The sequence below is a fragment of the Tripterygium wilfordii genome, chromosome 11 (genome assembly GCF_013401445.1).
Source record: "Tripterygium wilfordii isolate XIE 37 chromosome 11, ASM1340144v1, whole genome shotgun sequence".
Classification (NCBI taxonomy): Eukaryota; Viridiplantae; Streptophyta; class Magnoliopsida; order Celastrales; family Celastraceae; genus Tripterygium; species Tripterygium wilfordii.
In genome coordinates this window covers 3,033,692-3,058,876 of record NC_052242.1, presented here as the reverse complement: position 1 = coordinate 3,058,876, position 25,185 = coordinate 3,033,692, and the positions used below count along the sequence as shown (strand labels likewise).

At 35.9% G+C, this 25,185-nt stretch overlaps 1 protein-coding gene across 3 annotated transcripts; it reads right to left on the bottom strand.

The window, feature by feature from the left end:
• Nucleotides 1–531: 531 nt before the first annotated feature.
• On the bottom strand, nt 532–24,605 carry LOC120009564 (sister chromatid cohesion protein PDS5 homolog A). 3 transcript variants are annotated; one of them, XM_038860204.1, is made up of 29 exons: nt 24,359–24,497; nt 23,330–23,499; nt 22,992–23,222; nt 22,658–22,839; nt 22,073–22,193; nt 20,241–20,462; nt 19,932–20,148; nt 19,692–19,837; nt 19,458–19,615; nt 19,224–19,373; nt 19,012–19,060; nt 17,709–17,897; nt 16,024–16,203; nt 14,501–14,637; nt 11,927–12,053; nt 10,904–11,044; nt 10,722–10,790; nt 8,196–8,332; nt 7,203–7,320; nt 6,241–6,375; nt 5,970–6,166; nt 5,732–5,879; nt 5,531–5,644; nt 5,348–5,434; nt 4,801–5,229; nt 4,148–4,188; nt 2,949–3,046; nt 1,496–1,569; nt 532–972 (listed from the first exon to the last, which is right to left on the bottom strand). In XM_038860204.1, the coding sequence occupies exons 2-29, from the start codon at nt 23,372–23,374 to the stop codon at nt 940–942; spliced, it is 3,975 nt and encodes a 1,324-aa protein (XP_038716132.1). In that variant the 5' UTR covers nt 23,375–23,499; nt 24,359–24,497; the 3' UTR covers nt 532–939. The 3 variants fall into 3 exon arrangements, with proteins under 3 accessions (XP_038716132.1, XP_038716130.1, XP_038716131.1); XM_038860202.1 differs by lacking the exon at nt 23,330–23,499 and having other exon boundaries at nt 24,359–24,605; XM_038860203.1 differs by lacking the exons at nt 532–972; nt 1,496–1,569; nt 23,330–23,499 and adding an exon at nt 1,609–2,306 and having other exon boundaries at nt 24,359–24,454.
• Nucleotides 24,606–25,185: the final 580 nt, after the last annotated feature.

Below are 25,185 nucleotides of genomic sequence, written 5' to 3'. Positions count from 1 at the left end.
AGGATGCACCGTACTTTCAGGAGTTTCTCTATACGAGATGAAGACGCTTCGTTAGAATTTTACCAGAGAGTGACGTCAAATTGTTGACAAAAGATATCAAATCTAGAACTCACGAATTTACTTAAAATGTCAAGAACCAATCTAAGGGGGTAAGGATACTCAGAATATTAATGGCAGTAGCTTATGTTCTACCTCTTGATTTTTGGTTGCTTTTGCTTTCCTTTGAGGAAAGCCTTATTCAAAAAGAAAGGGGTATATTATTCATGTATGTTTAAATTTCTTTTAAAATAAATATGTTCAAACTCCTTTAGAATTTATATGGTTAAATTGATTTTTCTCCTTTCCAGTTCCCACTCATCTATATTTTTTTAAGAAAAAAGTATCTCATGTTTGTGGACAGATTTGTAACATTGGAGGGACTCTTGGAATAGTCTTTCAATAGATTGGGACAAGTATTTGCTTAGTTAATATGATGGATCAGTGAAATCACCTCCTCTTCATTGACCCATTGGCAGTAGAGAGAGGCTGGTAAAAGGGAAAAAGTACCGTCCACTCAACCATATATTACCAACTCATCTACAACTAGCTATTAGTGACAAATTACTCCTCCAATATTCACAGCATTCTGTTTTATATCTACTGAATAATAAAAATATATACATAAGCAATCAAAGACTTGATATATAGGGGCGAACCCCGAGTTTGAGTTCCATCCCCCTTCCCTGATCAAAAAAAAAAAAAAAAAAACTTGATATGTAGGGGCAAATATCTTTAAGCTAATTTTCCGAAATCTTCCAATATGGTTGAAGCCAGCAGTCAGTTGAAGAGGTTAGAATACTGATGCAATCGAAGACAAACTTACAGATCCTGTTTCACTGGGACCTGAGGTGATTACTTGAAAAATACAGCATGCTCCCCCAGCAAAAGATGCGAGTTAGATCAAACTTTCCGTCTACGCCTTTTGCTAACCACCTGAAAACAGCAAGAACATTTCCAAAGTTAGAAACACAATCATGACTATTAAAAAGACAAAATAAACAACACCAGAACCTCATCAATAACATGTAAAAGCACATGACAGTAGTCCAGATTCTGGAGTCATAGGAGCTTGCATGAATTTGAAGGGACCCAGTAATGACCAAACTATGTACTCTTGAAATAATTTGGTAGTGGCTGAACTTAGATACACAGAATGTTATTGCCAAAGGTAAATTTGATAACTTCTTGGAACAAGCAGTACTTTCTTACTGTATATATTAATCCATTAAAAAACTCAAGCCAACAGAAGAGAATAAGCTCAGGGCACATCCAGGATAATATTCAAAAAAATAAAAAAGATTAACTCTGAGAATGATATTTCGAATAAGTTTATGCCCTGAACAACAATTGACTGTTCTATTAGAGAACTGAAGTTTCCCAATCCTTAATTGCAGTTAATATTTGAAGCAAGAAGATGCAATGTTAAGGAATATAAGAATATAGAAGTGGAGCTTACAGCATCCTTGTTTGCACTAATTACTGCTGATCTCGATGTGTCAATTGAAGCTTTCTGTCCCTTCTTTCCCCTCTCTGCACCAAGCAATGAAATAATCTTCTATGAAACAACTATAAGCTTCCGTGTTAAGGAACTAGAATACAAACTCAGAAGCCACCAAACAAAAAAAAAAAAAAAAAGTAAGGAATAGGAGAGGGGGAGAAACGAAACAAAATCAAATATTGCCGGAATCTAATCAAAACTGCAGCAGCAGCACAAGGAGAGTACTTGTTCTTCATCTTAGTGCACATCCTCCAACAATAGAATGGGCTCCTCAAAACTAATCCAACTTCAAGATCTCAAAGAACTTGTCTCATCAGCCACTGCTTCAGCAACTTCAGTCGGAGGTGGGTTCATTACATCAAACCATAATTCAAAGCTAGAAACCAACCTTGTCTTCCCCCTCAGAATCGATTTTTGGAATATTCAAGAATAAGAGAGAGATAAGAATAACTCAAAATTATAGATTCTCTGGGAAGAGTAATCAAAATTATTGAAAGGCTAAGCCAAAATGCACAACCGCAATTCCATGTTTTCCGTCCCCAAATTATAAGCAACAAGTTCTTATGCAATTTATGTAAGAAAGCTCATTTGTAGAACACCAGAAGTATACAACACCCAGTGTACAAGCCTCCTGCGCCGGGTACAGGGTCAGGAAGAACATGTGAATACAGCCTTATTATGGGATGGCACATAGGCTATTTCCGTGATTTGATCGTATGACCCCAATGTTGTAATGAAGCGACTGTGCTAGTGCCAAAATTCATCCTCCCTATCCATAGGAGAAATGCATTATGAACCATAAGACTAGTAATTTGCATGACTTTCTTTTTATGTTTTCCCCTCTTGGGTAATAATGTCGAGCTAATAGTTTCAGATTAGCAACTTGCAGAATTTGTATGACTTTGTACTATCGTTGAAGCAATTCAAGTTTCTTTGCAGTAGCAGACAACATTTATCAAACTTTTGAGTCGAATCACGTATAACATTACCACTAAAACCCAGCCACCACTGGTAAACAGAACAAATTCTGATCTCACCTTAATGCTCTTTACTATTTTAACCAGCTTCAATCATATAAAATACTTAGCATTATTATCCAAGAGAAAAGAAAACATAAAAAGAACGCCACACAAAGTACTATTCTTATAGATTCATTAAGCATTGACAACCATAGTCTGTAAAATACTGTCTTACGACCCCACAACCCAGCTTATTTCTATTGCCTAAGACAAAGTCGACAGGAAAAAGAAAACATAAAAAGAACGTCACACAAACTACTATTCTTACAGATTCATTCGATTGACAACCATATTCTGTAAAATAGTCTTATGACCCCACAACCGAGCTTTTTTATTGCCTAAGACAGTCGACAGGAAGAAAGGCAACAGCAGTATGTCTACATGCATATTACCAGGTAACAGGGTTATTTGGCAAGAAAGTTTTCCAATCTCCTCTTCGGACGAGAACATCTCTTTTAGACTACTGCCAGAAGAATCCTCTGCAAAAATGCTGCAATATAAAATAGGTAAGAAAAACAATACTAAGTAGGATGAATGATTTTACAGAAGAAACTAAATACAGAGATTTATAACATTTGTGCGAAGTGTTTTATCATTGCTTCAACAAGAATGCCCTTTTAATGTACTCTTCCAAAGAGCTCTTGTGCCATAGTGGTAGCCAGCTCCTTCACTCGCGCAAGGTGCAATAATCTATGCTTACTCCCTCAAAAAATTCAGAATTGACCCCATTACTTATCAGGAAAAAAAAAAAAAAAAAAAAAAAAAACGACTAAAGGTTTTTGTCAATATCCACAAGTAATAAATTCACATACGAGTGTAAAATTATATAAGGTGTGCCTTCTGCAAGTAAACAACAAAAATTATAGTAAAATGATCTCTTTTAACAGTTGTAATATCAAGATTGAGGAGTATTTTTTTTCTGTGAATTTTTTCAATAGGCTTTTCTTAAATGAACACAAAGGTACCTGTCCAATCAACTTTGTCTAACAATTTCCCGCACACCCACGCCATAAGTCTCTCAATTATTCTCTCTGGTCTAATCGTCATAATCTAATTCACATTTGACAACCAGAGTCATTCTACAGAGTTGTTCATCCATTATAAACCTCCGAAGCTGTTTCCAAGGATAATTCTGTTGAAATTCCAAGAAATTTAATACATATCATCCTAGTAGTCATCGCTTAACAATATCCATTCACTCTAATCCAAACTCATCCTTGTAGTCATCGCTTAACAACTTGAGTTTGGGCATAAACAAAAAATTTGCATAACCAGGCACATATTGTTCTGACCACCCTTACTTGACTAAATCCCTCAAACCCTCGTACGTCAACTACATGTTCTCATGTCTGAAATGGGTTAGAACTTAGTATATTCAAAAGAAGATGTGATTTTGGGGGTGGGGGGGGGGATCCAAAATTGCTAGAGGAGGCAATTTCTCCACTGCATTAGGCAAGTTTTCCAACAGTTCAATGAATGAATAAGAGATCTCTAGAAAACAGAAAGACGTGTCTTTGACTTGTGTATAATAACATCATGGAAAATTCAACACGATACAGACCAAACATTCGAGAGAAATTGTTTATCTCACCATAGCTGAGAGATGGTATTTGACCCCGCCATTGTAATCTCCTAGCGATGGAAATAGGTCAGTGATCACATATTAGAATCCAATATCGATAATAAAAAGAATGAAAAATGAAGAAACACGTCGCACAAAAAAAAACGAACACAATTATGCAGTTTTCCAGTCAAGTCATAAACTAGGTTTCTAGGGCACAAAACCCTTTTGCAGTGGATCTACTTTAACATGGCAATTAGTATTATTCTGTAACTAGTCCGGAAGCCCATCAAAGTTACGGAATTTTTTTTACACGTTCCATATCAGCCAGCATCTTTGACAAGATTCACGAAGAATATGACTCCACCCAAACCAGAACACTTTTTTTGGTAACCACCCAAACCACCAGAACACAGTGCACATAATCCACAAACAAAATGGGTTATGACAAAATCAACTTCCATTTCAACTTTCAGATGCTTTAATTATAATATGGTACTAAATGGCCAAACCAAGATCACAGCTGTTAGCAAGGACAGTCGACTACAAGTTGATAGCTTCTCCGTCGTCATCATTCTCCAAGAAACTTCAATATTACTTAAGAGAGTTTTAGTGCACAAATTTGTAAATAAAATAAAATAAAACAATTTCATGGCATCATGCAGATGTGCTACGTATTTTACCTCAGAACTACAAGGGTCTTTAAGCTCAACTTCTGAATATTTGGATGGTTCTGCAGCAAGGGCATTTTCTATTAGAGAAGGGTTTGCACCATTGAGGACTGATACTTGCGATTTAGTCCCAGAAGCCATCATAGTTACAGAACTACATGAAGGAAGATGTCCCTTTTCTACAATCGGCTTAGATATCGGAGAACCCTTCTCCTTCTCAAAAGTAGAATCATCCCGTAATTTAACTGATCCAGAAGTAGTTGATGTAGCCCGTTTCCGCCTACATCCCAGACGGATTACCTGCCCTGCAGGGTCTTGCATGCCTGTTGTCTCCATTGTAATAACCTTGCTAGATGCTGGATTTAGTGTCCCATGATTGACATCATATTTTATGATATTTTCTTGACACTTTCTACCATTTCTAGGAAAAATACTGCCAGGCTGAGATGTAAACAGAAACAACAAGATCAAGCAAAAAATAATTGCAAACACAAATTTCTTTACATTTTAGTCAAAAGAGCATAATCTATTCAGTAAAGTGCTTGTTATAGAAATGTACCAGAGATATTTTAGATTCAAAATTATGAATAACTCGAGCAAGAAAACCCTCATAAAAAAGGGATCGAGTCGGGCATTTTGAATTAGCCTGCATAACAAGAAAAAATTAGAACATTGCATATGGTATACACACTGCACTTCAGATTTAACAACTTGCATGTTTAAAATGCTTAACAAGCCTTACACTGTATAGAGCGGACGGAAGCAAAATTGAACCAAGGGCACGTGATGAGGAGCCATGATCATGATTTAGCGTTTTTAAGATGTAGATCCCAATTTCAGCTAGCATGTGTAGCTTCTGTGTTGTAAACCAATTTTTTAATCAGATAATATAATTACAAAGAAACAATCAAATGATACATGAACTCTAAAACACGGTACTTACATGAGTTCCCTGCGAATCTACAGCATCCTCAGCTCTCCTAATAGCACGAAAAATACTATGCAAATGCAAGACAGCATCATTGATAAGATCCCTATTACCATCAACAATGCTCGCATTGACTAGTGCCTGGATAACCCAAAAAAGCGGGCTGGAAGATGAAAACATTCCAAATTCAATGATATTATATTAGAATTTACTACTAAATCCCGCTATAACAAAGCAGGCTTCAGATAACTACCTACAAAACTGAGCATATAGTTCTTCATCCTGACAGTTCTCAGGTGGGAAGCCAGTATCATGAGCAAGAATATGGAGCAAGAATACCACTATGTACGCTGGGTAATCCATAATAGATCCTCCTTTCACTGAATACGTTTGGCAGATCCGCGCTTCTTTACTGTATTCCTTGATAAATGCTGCCATGTATTTAAATGACTAGAATGCAATGGATCAGCACATATTACTCAATAAAAGCATATGATAACACTGTAGATTAAATGTACACATACATCATCCTGCAGATCCTTCAGGCAATTAGAGCCGGCCAAAGCAAAAGCACATGCATATTTGGTAGGTATAGCACGGTCCTTTAACAGCTTATGTATCTTATCAAGAAATGATTTCCTGAGAAAAGAAGGCAAATCCTGGAAGTTGACAGAAACAAACAAAATTAAACAGAAACAAGGCCAAATAGTCACTGGAAGATGGCAGCTAGTACATACCAAAAAATAACAAATTCAGCATCAATGATGCGAAACACAAAAGATGCAGAAAGCCACTTTTCTAGCTAGAAATCTTAAGCATCTTCATGTGACATATGATAGCTGTTGATTACTTAAATAACATTTGAAATTGTCATTTTTTAGACAACTTGCGAATTTTCTTTTCCAAAATCTCCAATTCTTAAATTTATTAAATTTTTTCAAGGAACACACGATATAAACCACCAATCCCGCCACACCCCCCCCCCCCCCCCAAAACCGAAAAATTGATGCGTGTCAGCGAAGTAGTGAAGCACCTTGCAAATTTTACTTGTTAATGATTCTCCACTCAAAATCAGGATACATTTGACAAAATATTTGTGAGTCCTTTTCTTTTAGCAAGTTCAAAGTATTGAACTATTATTTCTGTATTATAAATGCTAATTAAATTTCTAGAACAAACAGAATGAAATTTGACCAAAAAAATGGTTATCCAACACAATAAATTACTAGTAGTGCCACTTGAAGAAATCCAATGCATTGTGTGTCATTGGTCTCTTCATCACCAGTCTACATTCAAGAACAATTCAATCTGTTAAGTATAAGTGTCTTAGGAGTTAGGACCCTAACGATACAAATTCCTTTCAAACAGTCAAGTGGTATTTTATACTAATTACTAAGCTGCAAACTTCATGCAAATGCAAAACAACTTACAAGTTCTTTATGACTGCTTATCCAGCCTACTGCTCATACACACCAAACACACATACCTTTGCCATCAAAACAGTAAAGCGAAATAATTCTGGTGAAATATGCAAATCCCATCTTCTGGAAAGCTGGAGAACAGATTTTGCAGCAGCTAGTCTGATAGAATCCCTGTCATTTTCACTGCACTCAACAATAATTCAGTGTGAGTATACATAAACAACAATCCAATAAAACAACAGGAATTATAAATTTTACACGCTAAAACATCACCAATTTAGAAATCTTAACATGGAGAAGTTTGTCTAAAATTAATAAGCAAATGCAAGGCTTTTATTTTTCCTAATGTGAAGCAACAAAGATTTACATTAAGTATGATGGATACAAAAAATTATGCATCCGTTTGTTTTTAAGATTATAGTTTTCAAGTTAAAGCCACTTATAAAAGGTTCAAGGAGAAGATCATTAGTCATTACAGTTTCTTATTCTGAATGCTAGAGATGAATTTAGGTTCCAGCATATCAGGTACTGAGTTGTGACATTACAGAGAATTTCCAATCCAGAGAGAGAGAGATTTATTTCACTGAACCCAAAATGGAATTTCTTCCGAACTAGTAAAACACGGAGTACATTCAAGGAAAAGCTGTAAAATTGAACTACTATCAACAACACTGCCTATGACAGGACACCATTATCATTTTGAAAAAATTAGAGCAATTAAAATAACGATTTAGATAATGTAGGGAAACCAAAAACAATATAACCCACTCTTTGAGCTTTGTTGTCAGCTATGCATCAAAATACCTTCAATGCAGCCTAGATTGTCACTGTCTACAACTTCAATCGTTTATAATACAACATTTTAGCAAATTGATTCAGGCCTCGGCAAATATTGAACTCCGCTGTACGGGGGACTATGAATCAAATAATCAACATTGTAGACTATGAATTAAGTTTAAACACAGTAACCCATAAGTTTACTGCATGTGAAATTTAAGGCATGTAATTGTAACCAAAATTAAGATAAAACAGACACCTTTTGATTTTTGAAACCATACCATGATGTAGTCGCATCAAAAGCATCAGCGACTTGCAGCATCTTCAATAAAGTATCTAACAAATCATTGATTTGCCTTTTGACATGAGATCCTCTATGAGGCAAAAAACTCTTTACAAGTGTTTTTAGCCCATAAATCTGTGAAGGAAAGAACATCAAAAAGAAACATTTGTGTAAAGAGATCCAATTAAGGTAACTTCGAATTCTGAATCCCTACTGCTGAAAATTTCCAAAATGATCTGATCTGTATCAACTCAACTCTTGCTTTAACAATGCCACAATCATCCTCCACAAGAAATCAGTCTTTCCCCTCTTAAGCATGGATCTATCATTCTCTAGGACTAACGCCAGGTCTTCTACTAGGACGTTGAGCCAAGTTCAGAGAACGAGCTTCTTTAAATTTCATATAAAACAAAACTATTGAAACGAGTCCGACAAACAAAAACTCGCCAGAGTCGAGATCTGGTCTCAGAATTTCTCACTTGGAAATTCCTGGGTTAAAGTCACGGTTAAGGAAAATTATGGAGTCAATTCCGGCAAATACTTCCTGCCATCCTGGTTAGTTTGGAAAGAGAGGAACATTTGAATTTTAATTGATAAAGTAACTTCTTCTGATGTTTTTATTGAGAATTGCTGAGTGCTCGTAGATTTTGTCTTTCAGATTCAAGTAAAAATTTGCTTGATGGTAATCAGCTTAGCCCCTTTGTAAAAGTTGTTCTCATTTGTTCCAAGTGCTGCACCCCCTTTGTGCCCCATTAATAGATTCAGTTTGCATTGAAGAACACAAAAGACAACTGAAGTCGAGGAAGCTCTAAAGGAGATGAAGGTAGGTAAAGTTGTAGGACCTAATGAATGTCCTATTGAACTTTTGAAATTACCAAGGAGTGAAGAAGAAGTACCATAGTTCCAATTTATGATAAGATCTGCAGTAGCAAGAGATTGCAATGAAACTTGTGAAAAAAATATTGAAAATAGACTAAGATTCAAAACAACAATTTAGTTTTTAGTTTTTACTTAATGCCTAGCCATCTTGAAAGCCATATTCCTATTTGGGAAACTTCCAAAAATATATTTATATAGAGAGAAAGAAAGGGAGTTTCATTCAGGTTCTGTTAATTTGGAGAATGCTTGATGTGGCAGGTTCCAGAGAAGTAAAGGGCACTAATTATCATATTTGCCGTGGTACTATGATCAAGGATATCATAAAGAACAACGTCAAAGAACTTCAAAATAGGCATGCATCAAGGATCAGCTTTGAGTCCATTCTTGTCCGCCATAAGTATGGATCAATTTAAAATTCAAGACAAATTGTTTTCAGATAAGGTGACAATAACAGAGTTAGTTCGAAGTTGAAGAAATGGTGACGAACGCAGAATCTTGGGGCTTTAGATTAATTAGAAATAAAACTAAAGTACTGAAGATATGAAATGCGAATTTAGTGCAGGCAGGAGACTATAAGATACATCACTTGGGACGAATGGGCAAAAGATACCTAAGTGTAGGATGTTTAAGTATATGGATCAATCCAGACAAAAAAAAAAGTATATGGATCAATTATTCAAAACGATGAGGAAGATGACAAGGATGTAGTCCACAAAATCAGAATTGGTAAGATGAAAAGGGAAGCTCTTTTTGGAGTTTTATGTCTAAAAGACACCCTCAAGGATTAAAGGGTAAATTATATAGGTGGTATCAACCCACTACGCATAATACAAAATATTCAGGTGTTAAGAACATAATCCTCAAAAAATAAATTAAACAACAGAGATAATGTTGCATTGGATGTGTGGCAACACAAGAACAATAAGTGAAGGAATAGAAAAGAGGTTTCCGACTAAATCTAGGATGAGTAATGCTCAGAAGCAAAGAAAGACATTGAAAAAGTCATGATCATCATCTTCATCAAGGCCTTCATCAGAAACTTTTAGGGTTGGCTACATGAACCCATAAGAGAATCAATTTGAAAGCACCGCGTGGACTCTCTTTCACAGTTTCACCATTTGTTCCTACATAGAGCTACATTCCCCACCAAACCTATACAGCCCATAATCCTTGCTGATTATATCCATCCATTTCTTTTTTTGGTCTCCCTTGTCTCTTTATTATCTTCAAATAGAATTTTTCACAATTAAATAATGATATGGACAAAAGGGATTGGAAGTGTATAGCTTTAGATTGGAAAGAGTGAAGAAAGAGAATCTCCTGAACTACAACTAATTTGGTCAAGGATTCAAATAGCGAATCCCATGGATTTTTTATTAAGCTTTGTTGATGATGATGGTGCTTCTCCATAAAGACATCAGTAGCACAAGTGCTCATTAGCTTATGCAATTACCTAATTTGTATCTCTCTCCCTCTTCCACCAAAGCAAGCTCTGCTCGCTATCTCTATTCCCAAATTTTCCTCAAAATATTCTCAGTCTAATCAGTGAAACCAATCCAAATGTTCTCAACCAGTGCTCCTTAAGGAAGGAAAAAATTCATTTTGACACTAGCCTTAAAGTAACTTCAACAGAACGAACCCTAACCTTCAATTTGCAAGAGTTACTGCATCCAGAAGTTTCATCAAATGAGGCTATATCTTCAGAAGTTTTGAGCTGCACGACAAAATCAACAATAGTTAATTTACAATTTATTCCAAGGCACAAGGCATATTAATTCAGTAAGAGTAAATATAATCAACTATTGAATTAGAGCATGTTTAACTCACTTGAAATATGTTCTCATAAATATATCGTTTGATCTCTGGTTCTTGAATTTCAAATGCCGAAATAGAATGTTGTGCAATACAGCCAAGAGACTGCAATACAGTTGGGATATTTAGTCCCCTGCATAGAGAATCCAGCAGTCCCTGAGCATAAAGAGAGGAGACAACTGCATTATTGTTGAAAACAGACATATTGATGTACGATGGGTAATATTAGAATATATGAACTAGCAGTTTAGACAGGAGAAGAAATTAAGAAAGAAGCAATTGAAATACTCAAAGGTTGTAAGTTCATTTGTCCCCTGATAATCTCAATATGGAATTTATAAAGACAACCCAAAACTTTGTACTAAAACACAGAATCCAATTGAAATATGAAAGTCATTTAATGGAATTGATGTACAGTTCTAGACTTCTAGTTTCTCCTTGTATGCCTAAAATAAGTTCCAACCCCAAAATATTGGAATTGAGTCTTTGACATGTGCCTAAAATCTTTTGCCGATGATCCACATAGCAACAATAAGTGGATAAATATACCAGGACTAAACCATATTTATTAGTGATCAAAATTGCACTTTGCCAATTATTAAAACTTTTTGTGACCCCATATATGAAGTGAAGGCATGTACACTATGTATCGGTGCAGACTAAAATAGTCAAACGGCTCCTTTGTATCATTTTCCAGGTCAATTCTCTTAACCCAGCCATTCATTACATAAGCAGCAATTTACGGAATGAATGGCTGGGTTAAGAGGCAGGCAATCAGATTGATTAGATTAATAATTTCACAGCATTACACTAACTAGAATTCATGGAATTGAAATTAATAGTAAAAAAAAAAGTTGTGATTTTAAATTATGAACTATATTCAAATGCTTGATGGAAATGAATGCATCCATGAACACATGATATATGGTTGAGAAACGAAAGTGAGAAAGACTAAGCAATTTGGCTGACAAGTGAGAATTAAACATTATAAATAAGATTAAACAGTAAAAGCAACTGAAAAGGCTGAGATAAGCACACCTCACATAACTCAGAGAAAATGAATGGCTTTGAAGAACTAATAAGCGAAGCAATGGCAGAAACAGCACATTTGGACTGCAGTCGATTCCCCTCAAAACATAAATTCTCCAATAAAGGGTAATAATCACTGCACATAGTAAGAAATTAATTTTTTTTTTTTTAAAAAAAGGAAGAGCAATCGTAATACTAACCCAAAATTAAAATTTAATCATTTAACTTCCAGAAAGGATAAGAAGTTCAAAACTATTATATAACCAGTATATTGTAACGTCAAAAGAAGTATAATGCATGTAAACATATATTTAACCATCATGCTGGGTTGCTTTAAGCATACATATAAGGATGCAAAATAGCAACAGGTGAACATTATTTCAAAAAAGAAAGGCTATGCTCTGCTTAAGGTATCAAGAATGGCTGATGGAACCTACTTATAAACAACAAATAATCTTTTATTCCCAAAAGGGTATTTGAACAAGGGAAAGTCTACTCAAACATCAATTATGGACAATAGAGAACTATAATTTATAGTTTGCATGCAGCACATAAACATGGGCCAAGGTATTAACACTTTTGCTGAACTAGAACACTTCAACACCTGCTGTTAGTATGCAAACAGCAAGGTATTTCAGATATTGTGTTTGAAACTGTACCTGAGTTGATTGGTTATTGGAATAATCAATAAAATTAAATATCAATACGCTTTAAGATACAAATTTAATAATAATGTAGTTCACAAAAATAAAATGATAGCATAATCGAGTCAATAGTATGCGTCAAATCCGATATCTATGCTTTACAACTAGATGAAAAAATAATATCATTTCTAACTTTTTCTGACAATTGACAAAGCCATCATCTGTTTTCAAAACAAGTCAAATTTATACAAAACACAAAGAATACCGAACCATATCAGTGCACACTTGATGGGAGTATTTATTATATTTTAAATGCTCCTGAAGAATACGGTTTGCCAAACTAAAGGTTTCCTTCTTTTTCTTCTGATATTTTGAGGACCTATCTTATTAATTTTTTGAGGGATGAGGGATTGAAACTTTCTGATAGAGCTACGAATTATACTTACAAGAAGAGGAGACAAGCTAATCCAGGTGAAGGGACAGATGTTAGCAAGAGAATGGAGCACGTGGAGTCTTTCTATTTGCTTTGTTGCTATTTTGTCTTTTTCTAGCAGTATACAATAGGGAAGAAAGTCAGTAGGAGAATAAGAAGAAACAGAGTATTTTGGGAGGGCCTAACTCCTCGAAAGTTACGGTTTTCTGGTTGTTCTTATGTTTACAGAATCAACTTAATCAGTATCAGCTTCCTTTTCATTCTGAGTTTGCATTTTACCGTCTGTGATTATCATGTCCTTATCATTCAGAGAAGACAGGACCATGCTATTCGGCTATGTGAGGGGGCTACACCACCCAACATCCGACCCTATCGATATCCTTATTACCAGAAAACCGAGATCAGGAAGTTGGTCCGTGAGATGCTAGCTGCAGGTATAATTAGACAAACTAATAGCCCTTATTCCAGTCCAGTTATTTTGGTAAAGACAAAAAGATGGTGGTTGGCGTATGTGCGTGGACTACCGAGCTCTAAATAAAATTACCATTCCGGATAAGTTTCCAATTCCTGTAATCGACGAATTGTTGGATGAACTACACGGGGCTAGCATTTTTTCCAAACTGGATTTGAATTCTAGTTATCACCAAATCAGGGTCAGAGAGTCCGATGTTGAAAAGACCGCTTTCCCCACTCATGAAGGCCACTATGAATTTCTGGTTATGCCGTTTGGGCTAACGAATGCTCCCTCTACATTTCAATCATTGATGAAAGAGGTATTCAAACCTTATTTACGCAAGTTTATTTGGTCTCAACTCAAGCAGTCTCTATCTCCTAGTACTGAATGTCACCCATTACCATCATCAATGAATGCTGATTTAGAGCTGCTTCCAGTCCCTGAATCCATACACCAGCTCAGAAAACTCATTAATGGTCAATTGGAGGTTTTGGTCAAGTGGAGAGGGTTGAAAGAATGCGACAATTCTTGGGAGTTAGCTGCAGATATCAAGTCCCAATTTCCTGAGTCTAACCTTGAGGACAAGGTTCAAGCTTTAGGGAAGGGTATTGATAGAGCTATGAATTATACTTACAAGAAGAGGAGACAAGCTAATCCAGGTGGAGGGACAGGTGTTAGCAAGAGAATGGAGCACGTGTAGCCTTTCTATTTGCTTTGTTGCTATTTTGTCTTTTTCTAGCAGTATGTAATAGGGAAGAAAGTCAGCAGGAGAATAAGAAGAAACAGAGTATTTTGGGAGGGCCTAACTCCTCGAAAGTTAGGGTTTTATGGTTGTTATTGTGTTTACAGAATCAACTTAATCAGTATCAGCTTCCTTTTCATTCTAACTTTGCATTTTACTGTCTGTGATTATCGTGTCCTTATCACTTTCCCATGTGCAAATTATAAGGAGCAGGCCTAGTGGCCTTTTTATTGAAAAATTTCACACCACAACAGTCTACTCAGAGTACAGATGTAATTTAACCATTAAACAAGAAAAGGCAAACAAAGACCTGAATTCAACCAATATGTGGGGGCCTGCTTTTGCTAGTACTTCGATCAGCTCACTTTTATTCGGATGGTTCTCTAGCAACATTCTAAATTTCACTTCTGACCCTCTGAGTAGTGAAGGAAAATTGTTGACGATCATCTACATCAGGTGAAATGATGGTTAATTCAGGTAAACTTAGTAATAAATATATAAAGAAAAGATATAGATTACAAGCATGTGCTTGTAACTTTTTAAGACATCATTACCATCCTGAAACACATGGAAAGCCAATTCGGGAAAAAAAATACGCCTATTACATCTTACAACTTCTCACCACATCTGAATCATTTGTTCTTTTCTTGAAAATGTTTCCCTTCAGCCAAAGAGAGAAGGTATCCAATTCATTTTGATGGAAAATGTTCCAAATATCTTGACTATTTTCCACAATGATTTAGGACCTTTTTGGCCTCTTCGAGAAATCAATTTCCCCTCTAATGCTATAAACTATTCAAGATACAACAGGCATGGTTGTTAAAATCTTACGACTCATGATTCGTTTCGACTTTGAGGTTAAACGATTCAATTCGATTCGTAGGTTGAATCGTGAAGTTTGATGAATCGACCGATTCACGATTTGAGTCGTACAATTCATACCGATTCAAACGATACACACGATTCCAAAGACTAAGGAAGACCAAGGATTCAATTATGATTTTTTTATTTTGATTAATATTTTTTTAAAAATAAAAATAAAAACACATCTCCCAGTCCACTCTTCATGAAAAACCATTCCTTTGTTCACGAAAAACCCTTTAACCATGGTTTGTTCGTGCACATCATATCCAGCATCCGTGGGCAAGGACTAATTTATCGTATCAGATCAAGACAAGTAATATGAAATTCACGTTAGATTGTTATAAATATGTTTTTTAGTATCATAGATCTATTTTATATGAATATGCATATATTTTACAGTATATTATCAAAAATTAAGTGAATCTTATGATTCACAATTCGATACGATTCAAGATTTTAATCAATTGATTTATACGATTCGATTCGCTTTGACAACCTTGACAACAGGAAATACGGGCAGGTCTCATGAGCTGATGCAAATTAAAAGCTTTGGCTTTAGCTTGATAATTAAAAGATTCTACAGTCCACAAGTAACGAGAGAAGCATGATAATAGGATGCTATGGGATTGCATTCTTCCTGCCTTGGGATTCCTCATTTACAATTGAATTTTCTTTTTATGTTGCTCAGATATAAATAAAATCTAACAACAATTTTTTCCCATAATTAGTTTTGAGAATTTGAATCAGGTGCCACTCACTCTCCAACTACTAGCCCATCTTTCCATTAAAGTTTTCTCATGAACAGTGATCTATGTGAGGGGTTAATAAGATCATGCCTTTTTTACCCGGGCAGATGCCACCAATTATGCATCGCCCTATGCTAGGTTATCACATCCATAATGGTTCAAAGGTCATTTAAAATTCTAGAAAGGAGAGAATCATCAACCAATAAGCAGCAATTAGTCTTACCAGAAGAAGTCTGATAGAATAAATGGCCAGCTGTTTATCTCCAGAAGTGTCGCTTGAAAGATGATCTACAATACAACGGACGTGCTCTGAACTGAATATATTAAACAAGCATTTCGAAGAGAGTATACGTAGAAACTCGAAAAGTGGGTGTTTATCCCCTATCATTTTCAGAAATCTATCCTGAAAATAATAAAAACATAGACACGGATCACAAAGGATTGAAACAAAGATATAAGAAACAACAAAAGGAAACATGTCATATCATTTAACTTGCAAAGGCAAGTTTATACAAAATGATAATAATCTATAAGACAGAATTAATTAGAGGTTAGACAAATATCAAACCGCATCATCAATAATAGGACCTAATCGTGGATGAACCTATCAATATATACATTATCAACCATAGCAGTGAATGAAAGAAGGCATGAGCACAAGTCAAACAAAAGAAATGCTCAACGACAAGGAGTCAGTCTATAGACTAAATTTCAAATTACTCGCGTGAAAACTGAAGCCTCGGGCAGGCAAGGACTAAAGAGAATTAAAAAACCAAAACAAGATAACGTCTGCGGTTTGACAGATTCAGGCAGCCCTAATCACACTACTTTGGTGTATATTGTTTAAAATATGTGTGGAAACTATTTCAACCGGAGCCAATAAAAGGAATCAAGCATTAGGCCAAATATAATAGGCGGTACCAAACCCAGATAAACAAACTTACGATATTGCTTCATATGTTGAGCATTTAGAAATAGAATCAGTGAAGGCCTAAGATTGGCAACAGTTCAATGCAACTCAAATAAATTTTTCCCTGCAGTGGGAAAGCGTGTGATGCAGATGATAAAGAGGTTACAAGGGAGTGAACTCAAAGATCTGCACAATGCAGAATTTGTTTTATGAATGGACTACGTAATGCTGATTTCTGACCTTAATATGGCATAAAACAGTAGTACGACACAATTTAGAAAATAAGAAATATCTGTCTGCAAAGATTCTTAAATCTGTGTCAACCTTTTCTTCCCTGAAATCTCTCAACCACCAGATATATGCTTAAGAATGTTCATTCTCTCTATTACTGTAAAAGGAAATGTAGCAGATGTAAGGGGCATATAATTAGACTAACCAGGGAATGAAGATGAATTATGAAGTTATGGGTTGGGATCCTTCAATACAATCAACTAGTTGACTTGGTGAATGATTAGTGTTAGAAAATGATATAAATGACGTGAAATGCCCCAAACCAACAAGTTAACTTATTGGGTTGAATAACAAATTAACTAATCTTCACATAATATCGGAGCGGGAGGTCTTGGGTTCAAACCTTAACCTCTGCAATTAAATCCACATTTTTTATTGCCCCAAGTGTGGGCCTCTGTGTGTTTGTTGTTTCCTCAAGTGAGGGCCTATGAGATAGCCACAGTGTTGGGCCTCATTTGTTGTGCGTATTGGGATGTCAGATTGTCCAACCCACACGTGAGGGATAATGTTAGAATAGGATATAAATGATGTGAAATGCCTCAAACCAACAAGTTAACTTTTTGGGTTGAATGGCAAAGTAACAAATCTTAACAATTAGTATGGAAGAAAGCATACCACAAGACTAACTATTCCTAACATTAATATTTGGAGAATATCAAAGATGGAAAATGGGATATAAAAAGAGATGTGGAAGGGAAAAGACAAACTCTTGTGGCCCGAGCATTTGTAACTGTCTGATCATCCAATAATAGTGCCAGTGCACCGAAAATGTTATTATCCTTCATTTCATCCAACTTATTAAAGCATTCTTCTGCTTTGGAAGGATCCGGAAAGGAAGCTGACATTTTGACAAATGAACTTTTCATTCTCTTTTGGATTTCGTTCAAGTAATTTTCCTGCAACATGTAAAAATTAGTTGTTGTGAATTGATAGGTGAAAATAAATCGAGTTCAAGATAGAACTCAAGTCTACACCAAAGTTCCAGCTTAACAGTACATACAATGCATATTTATACTCCACCTCAGAACATTCTCAAAAAGGAAAGGAAAAAAATGATAATGAAAGAAATAAGTGGCATTCAGGCAAAGAAAATGATTCACGTGAATGTTATCACATCTACAATGTTTCATAGTAAATGTGATATCATCGAAAACAGAAGAGAAGAGCATAAAGAAACATATGTTGTTTCATTGGATAACTTTATAACTAACCCTGCTTGCGCTCATCATACCAAAATATCAGAATGTGATACGATGGTTTAATTTTCAGCAAATTAGATCGAGCTCTGGTGCATGAAATCTTAAGAAAGTATATTGATATTCTAACAAAATGCTTGGATTGAAAACCCATAATCAATAGAAACAAGATATGAGAACTACAGATAACTTCCATTAATACTCGCAAATAAAAACAAGCTCAGATGAAACTATGAAAATCATGGAAGTTGCTGTGCATAGGTTCACAAAGTAAGATGCCAGGTGCCCAATATTGTTCTTTGTTTGAGATGCCACCTGGGAGAGAATTTCAACTTTTGAGATCATAAAAGGCAAGACCTTTTATACTCATTAGTGCTCCATGTGCAAAGAAGTAGAGTAATCAGTGAAACAAATACTCCTACATTTCAGATGGTAAAGGAGCTTTGGAAGATGATCCTAAGAGCACCTTTATCTGTCTCACAAAAAATTCCCTAAAATACAAACAAACGTCATTGTTCTCTAATTTACAAATTCTTGATAGCCACTATTTGGCAGAAATGACACTTATATTCTCAATTATATAAGTTGATGAATAATGTTCAGAAAAAAAATTCATGGTTGATGATAGAATTTGACTAATCATACATGAAAACAAAAATAAATGATAGGTATGCGTTTATGAACACCACGATCATGCAAAATTTAAATGTATACCAACAATTATCAATTGCAGAAAGGCAAAACATGCATACGTCATCCTTCCATTAACTAAACATCAACTTTCACCAGGAACCTGAGCTGTCAAGAATTATACCTTGTCTTTCTTCCGCATGGCCAAATATGTCCTCATTTCACTTTGCAACCTGGAAATGTACAGTACGGGACAGGTAAGAAAGACCGAATATATCACCAATACTTTGCAACCTGGCAATGTACAGGACTGGTAAGAAAAACAGAATATCTCACCAACATTTTGCAATGTATGGAGAATATCACCCAATAGTTTACAATACTGTAATATCATACCTTTGTTTCTGAGATAGGACGGAGTTCAATGCCTTTTCATGCATAGGGGTGAAGAGAGAAAACATATGGATCCAATGCCTTGTCCTTTCCTCAACTGGAAGAAGAACTGGAAACAAATCCTCTGCAAGAAAAAGTTCCATATTTTGGGCCCTGAAGAGTTAAAAGAATAGTTATGAATGATGTTTTAAGGCACAGATATTGCATTGTCAATCCATGGGGGAAAGGAAAACAGACCTGAACTCCTTACAATCTTTATCATAGCAAAGCATCAAAACTTTACATGGGATCTGTTCAAAGTGATCGTTTACTATTATGTGGCCTCCAGAACAGTTTTTGCAATAATCTTGATACACCTCGATCAATTTGTGCAAAGCCCTCTTCCTCACAGATATCTGCTTGGAAAGAAAACAGGTGATTGCATTTCTAACAGCCCCCATAGCTAGCAGACTTCTTCTAAAGCATAAATACCTTCTTGTCGCGAAGTCTTTCAGTGGCTTGAGATATCAGTTTGGGTGGAAAAATTTTCAGATTATACTGAAAAAGATCACAGGCAACAATCACAGCCTCTAATCGCACTCTCTCATCAAAATCCAATAGACGGCCCTCAAGGGCAGCTGCGTAAATCAAAAGTTATAGTTATACTTCCTTAGGTGTGTAAACTAGATCTTTAAAAAATTTGAACCAGGAAATGATTTCCAAATAGCTTACTGAGAACTTCATGTGAGTCTGACGCAGTGGGATTGGAAATATAGCAAGTTTTGGCACATCGAATAGCACTTATTCTAACCTCAGCAGATTTATCAGATAATCTTTTCAAGAACTCAACGAACAGGCTTCGATAATTTTGCGCAAAATGCTGTTCAGGTAGCGCAAAGAGTCTTCCGATTAAGTTAACAGCTTTTATTCGAACATCAACCTGGTCAGTCTAGAAAGAAAACGTATTTTTACTTTTAAAGATATAAAAATACATTTCAAATATCAAAACAATGAAAATTGATTGGAGAATGGGGCCATTACAAGTAATTCTCGAGTCAAGGTAGGGATCACATCGAGAAGCATATCAGGAGCACACTGGAAAATTTTATAAATAATTTCATGGTAAAGTTCTTTAAGTTTGCTTCCTACAGCATCTCTGTCCGTAGAACAAGATATTACAAACCCACAAACCAATGGCTGAAGCTTTTCTGAGCAAGTTTGGATGACAGAAACAGCAAGCTGAGATGCCGCAGAAGGTGCACCCTGTAAAAACAATACAAGGAAAGAAAAGAATCAAAGGGCGATAAAGTGAATCTCTTGTATCAGGCGGTGGCTAATTTGGAATCATTCAAATGTGCAGTTCCTCATGACAAAACTTGTACTTCTCTGCAAATACAAATCCAATGCATTAAAGGCATCATAAGCAAATACCCAAAGCTAACCATCAAAACGCATAACCCAACAAGAGAAACATTTTCATTGTCCATATATGTACACAAACAACTACCTCCAACAAATTAACAAAATCTTAGATTGGCTGAACGCAAAAAAAATCAACCAGAAAAGGAAAGAAGTACAGTGACTGTTTACAATTTCAACCCACCTATTTCAAACTTCTGCTCTTAAGTCTTTCTTTTTCTTTCTTATTAACCTATGCACTATATAGATAAACTACCTACCAAAAGATGTTTGTGTATCTTTGTAAGTGGTTTGACAAAAGATACAAGACTTCAAGAAAGAAAGAAGACGGCTAAGTGAAAATTTATGTAGAAAAGAAAATTTGCCTCCTTCCTCACGATCTATTCCCTCGTTTCTTTCTCTATTTTCTTTTTATTTTTTTTGATGCCTTTTTTTCCCCTTACTATTGTGAGTGTCAACTCTAACCTTTTTTCCTGGTTCAAATCCTAAGGAGTAACTACCTCCCTAGTGACATTGCAGATCAAGATACCATTCTCGCCAATGCAAAATTCACCTTCGGAGAATATTATCCCTTCGCAACCCAGCATATCTTGCCATAAATGGTTGCAAACATATAGCAGGCCTATAAAATATACCTTTCAATAGGAGTAAAAACAAACGTATGGCTACCTCTTCCAGCTCTTCCTTTTTCATGAATGGAAAACATTTTATCAAAAGCATGCACCTAAAAGGTGCAAGCCAGAAACTACATAGAGCCAACTTCAGAGCCTCTAAAACATTGTTACAACAAAAGGTACACCATAACTTAAAAAGCAGCTAAACCAGCTATATATGAAAGTATTGAATTTATTCCTAGCTAACACACAAAAAAAAAAAAAAATGGATGGACAGAACTCCTGTATAATTGCAGCATCAACAATTCTGCTCTTACACATAAAAATACAAGCCTCTTAACAATCTCATGCAATTCCTCAATAAGTCACAAAGATTACTAAGATGCGCTATCATGCCCATTTAAGCCCCTCTATCCTAATATTTGGTAATCTTCCACGACAATGAGAAAATATTCTTAGATCTCAATGCAGAAACCTAAGACTAATTCTAGTGATGAAGTATTTTTTCCTGAAGAGACAATGCTTTTCATTGAAACCAACCACCAAGCATTTAGGAACAAATAGAAAGGACTTCCTCCTCCACATCACAATAATTTCAGCAAAAAATAAATCAATAGAAACAGGCCATATGTAACGCACTTGCATAAAGCTAATTTTAAATGTCCAACAATGCACCTAAACAAAATGGCATTCACCTATCTAAACCGCTTCAGAGAAAACACCTTAAAACTAGTAGTTTAAGTCCATCGTAGAAAGAACTCGTTTATGGTGTGTGTGAATAGGTAAATTTAGGTGTTTTTGAAACAAAAGAAAAGGATTTCAATTTCAGCCACATTTTACCTTTCCTTCCATTAAGAGATTTTGTAAAACCACGTCCAAAAGAGACTGAGAAGCCTCCTCACTTAAAATATCCGTCATTATAGATAAAATACGATCAATGATACTCTGTTGATGATTTTCCCTATTAAGAAAGAGATGTTAGGCTATCATCACACATTAAAATTTAAAAGTGACATTGGCAAATGAACGGAATTTGTGACATAAACAAAGAATGTTTCCTCTGGTATTTGAGAAGCAAGGAGGAAGTCAGGACACAACATTCTCTCTCTAGAACTCAATGGTATCCTCAAACATAGGATAACAGAAAAAAAAAAATGAAAGAATCTAACAAGCCCTCAAGACTAAAGCATTTGAATAACAAGTGACCAGCAGAAATTAAGGCAGCAATAGCATTATCCAAACTGAAACAGCAATATATCTGCCTCATAAATACATTTAACTTGCGTTCACATGGCAGTTATATATCAAACAACTGAGCATGGTATAATTTTCTAGTAAATGAGAAAAGGAACAAATTATAAGATGGCTATACTTGTGCCTATACATAAATCCTCCACCAGCAGCTAAGAGAGAGAGAAGCCTGACCTCACAACAGAAAACAGAATACAGAACAGATCGAGAATTAGATCATCGCACTCAATATCCAACATTATCAGACAACATTTACATCCTGCAACGGTCTCCAATATTTTAACCCTGTTTGAAAAGTATGGACTTGTGGTATCTGATAGCTCTGCGAACATACTGACGATAAGTTTAAAAACATCCTGAAACATAAGTTCTTTCATCAGTAGCAATTATGATACAGGAGAAGACAAGTGATGGCTATAAGCACAGGGTTGCCTAGCGCCCTTCTACAGAAAGCAGGGGGAGAGAGAGAGACACACACACACACACAGAGGTGGCAAAGACCCATTACCCTAAGATACATGTCTTTGAAAGGTGGTTCAGGTGCCAAGATCCTGAAAAGTTCAGAGACACATATAGCCACCAGAAGCCTAACATCTTTATCAGTATGCTGTAGAAGACCAAGCCTAACAATATTTTTCCTCAAAGGCTTTAGTGCAACTTCTAGCTTTCTAGCAGCTTCTTTCTTTGAAACTTCTAGATATGAAGTCTGCTTTATTTGTGACAAACCACTTACAAGTTGCTGCAAAGAGGAAGCCAGAAAAGTGTAGTGAACCAAATGAAACTTCATGTCAAAACTTATTTTCCCATAACTATTACAAAGCGGATGTATGCACGAAATCAACCAACCTCATAAAGAATCTGAAACCTCAAACTCTCAAGATAGTTGCACATTCATATTAGGATCAAAATGGGATTCCATAAATTCATTGTTTTCCAGATTGTTCAATGGTATATGGGGGGATTTGAATTGAGAAGGCAACCACTTGAAACAGTGGTGCTCCTGTGAAATTTGAATCCTACAAATAAAAGCGACCGAATTGAAATTTTTTTAAGTAAATGATAATATTACAGGTGAACCTATGACCCAGTGGTAGAGTTGCAAGGGTGCAACCTAGAGGTCACAGGTTCAATTCCTAGAAACAGTCTCTCCACATATTGTGTACATCTTGTCTGTCCTCAACCCCGCCCACTGCACGGAAGTTGTTTACTTTTTATAAAATGATAATACTAAAAAGGAGTCAAAAGAAAATGCAGCCCGGATTAACAAGTACAACAGTAGAACTGAAGACAAAGATCAACACTACTGCCAGTCCTAAAAGGAAAGGACAAAATAAATAATAAATAAAAAACTACAGACTCACCAGATTGATGGAATGACAAATTGCTACACTATCAAGACATCAAAAATTTAACATTAGAGATCCAATTGTCTGTAAATCAGAACAATAAAACCTGAAACTAAAATTATTAGGAAACAAACAACATGAAAACAAAGATAACGACTGTATATCCATAAGAACAATCATTTTCAGCATTATTTTGATCACAAGGGCTGCCTTACTCCCTCCCCATTGCACAGATGAATTGAATTTTATTTTTTTTAATAAAAAATATCCTCTACAATCTGGGACGGCAATTTCCCAAGTTTAGCTGGTATCCAACCCATCCGAATACTGACGGAACCCATTTATAGTAGTTCCAAATTCTTTGATACAGGTTTTAGATTGTAACACATGTCTTAGCGTTACCAACCACATCAACTCAACAGCGCCATTTAGCCTCAACAAAAAGTAATTCATTATCCGACGGAGTAATTATAATGCAAGCAGAACGAGTCTATTGATAATTGCGTAGCGAAGACAAAATATGGCTTACGCGCAACGATTTGACAAGGAAATCTTTCTTCAGGCGAGAGACTTGACCGAGTTGGGTGCCGATTTCAGAGACGAGTTGCAATGGTGACTCATCCATGGCGTCAGTGACGTCGAGAAACCCTAGTTTTCGGATTGCGTTTATAGGAAGTGAGGGTTTTGAAGAAACGGTCCTGGCATTTACCCAATTGCACAAGGAAAGAGAGAAGGAAAGTTTTGAGGAGCGGGATGATCCCGCCTTTGATGCGCGTGAAATTGACGCGTCTGTTTAGCAATTTTATGACGGTGATGATTGAGATCTAACGGCTATTAATAAACCTATCCTTTGAAAATTTTAGTGAAATAAAATATATAAATTACCTCCCCTGTATAAAAAATAAAAAATAAAAAAACAATAATTTATAAATATTTGATGAGCCAAGAAAACATTTTTGAAGTATTATTTTTCCGTCCTAGGAGGAAAAGCTTAATTTTAAAGTCAAAATTAAATATGAGCAATTGAATGTCTCTCGGCCTGGAAAGGGGGAAAAAATTAACAATGTTGAGCCCAAAAGGGGTTGAAGCATATCTGGGCTTTATTTGTTTTGGGCCGAAGCCCGCTACAATCAGGAGGAGCTTTCCCCTAAAGACAACCCACCCCTGCGACAATCAGACCCATAACCAACAGTCAAAACCTCGAGTTCAGTCCGGCGAAGGAATGGAGTAAGTTCGCCGTCAGATTGGTAGACCTTGCAGCGAGAGCGGCCAACAACAATACATTGATCAATGTGTTCTTGGTAGGCTCCTTTGCAGCATTACTAGCCTTGGATGTTTGAGCCACATAGAGACCAT

Excerpts from the sequence above, each read along its gene's own strand:
- LOC120009564 (XM_038860202.1), bottom strand. The coding sequence starts at position 24,454 with ATGGATGAGTCACCATTGCAACTCGTCTCTGAAATCGGCACCCAACTC. Across the intron at positions 19,838-19,931 it reads AGACTCACATGAAGTTCTCA|CTGCCCTTGAGGGCCGTCTA; the intron begins GTAAGCTATTTG and ends TGATTTACGCAG. Across the intron at positions 5,880-5,969 it reads CTATATGCTCAGTTTTGTAG|CCCGCTTTTTTGGGTTATCC; the intron begins GTAGTTATCTGA and ends TTCATCTTCCAG.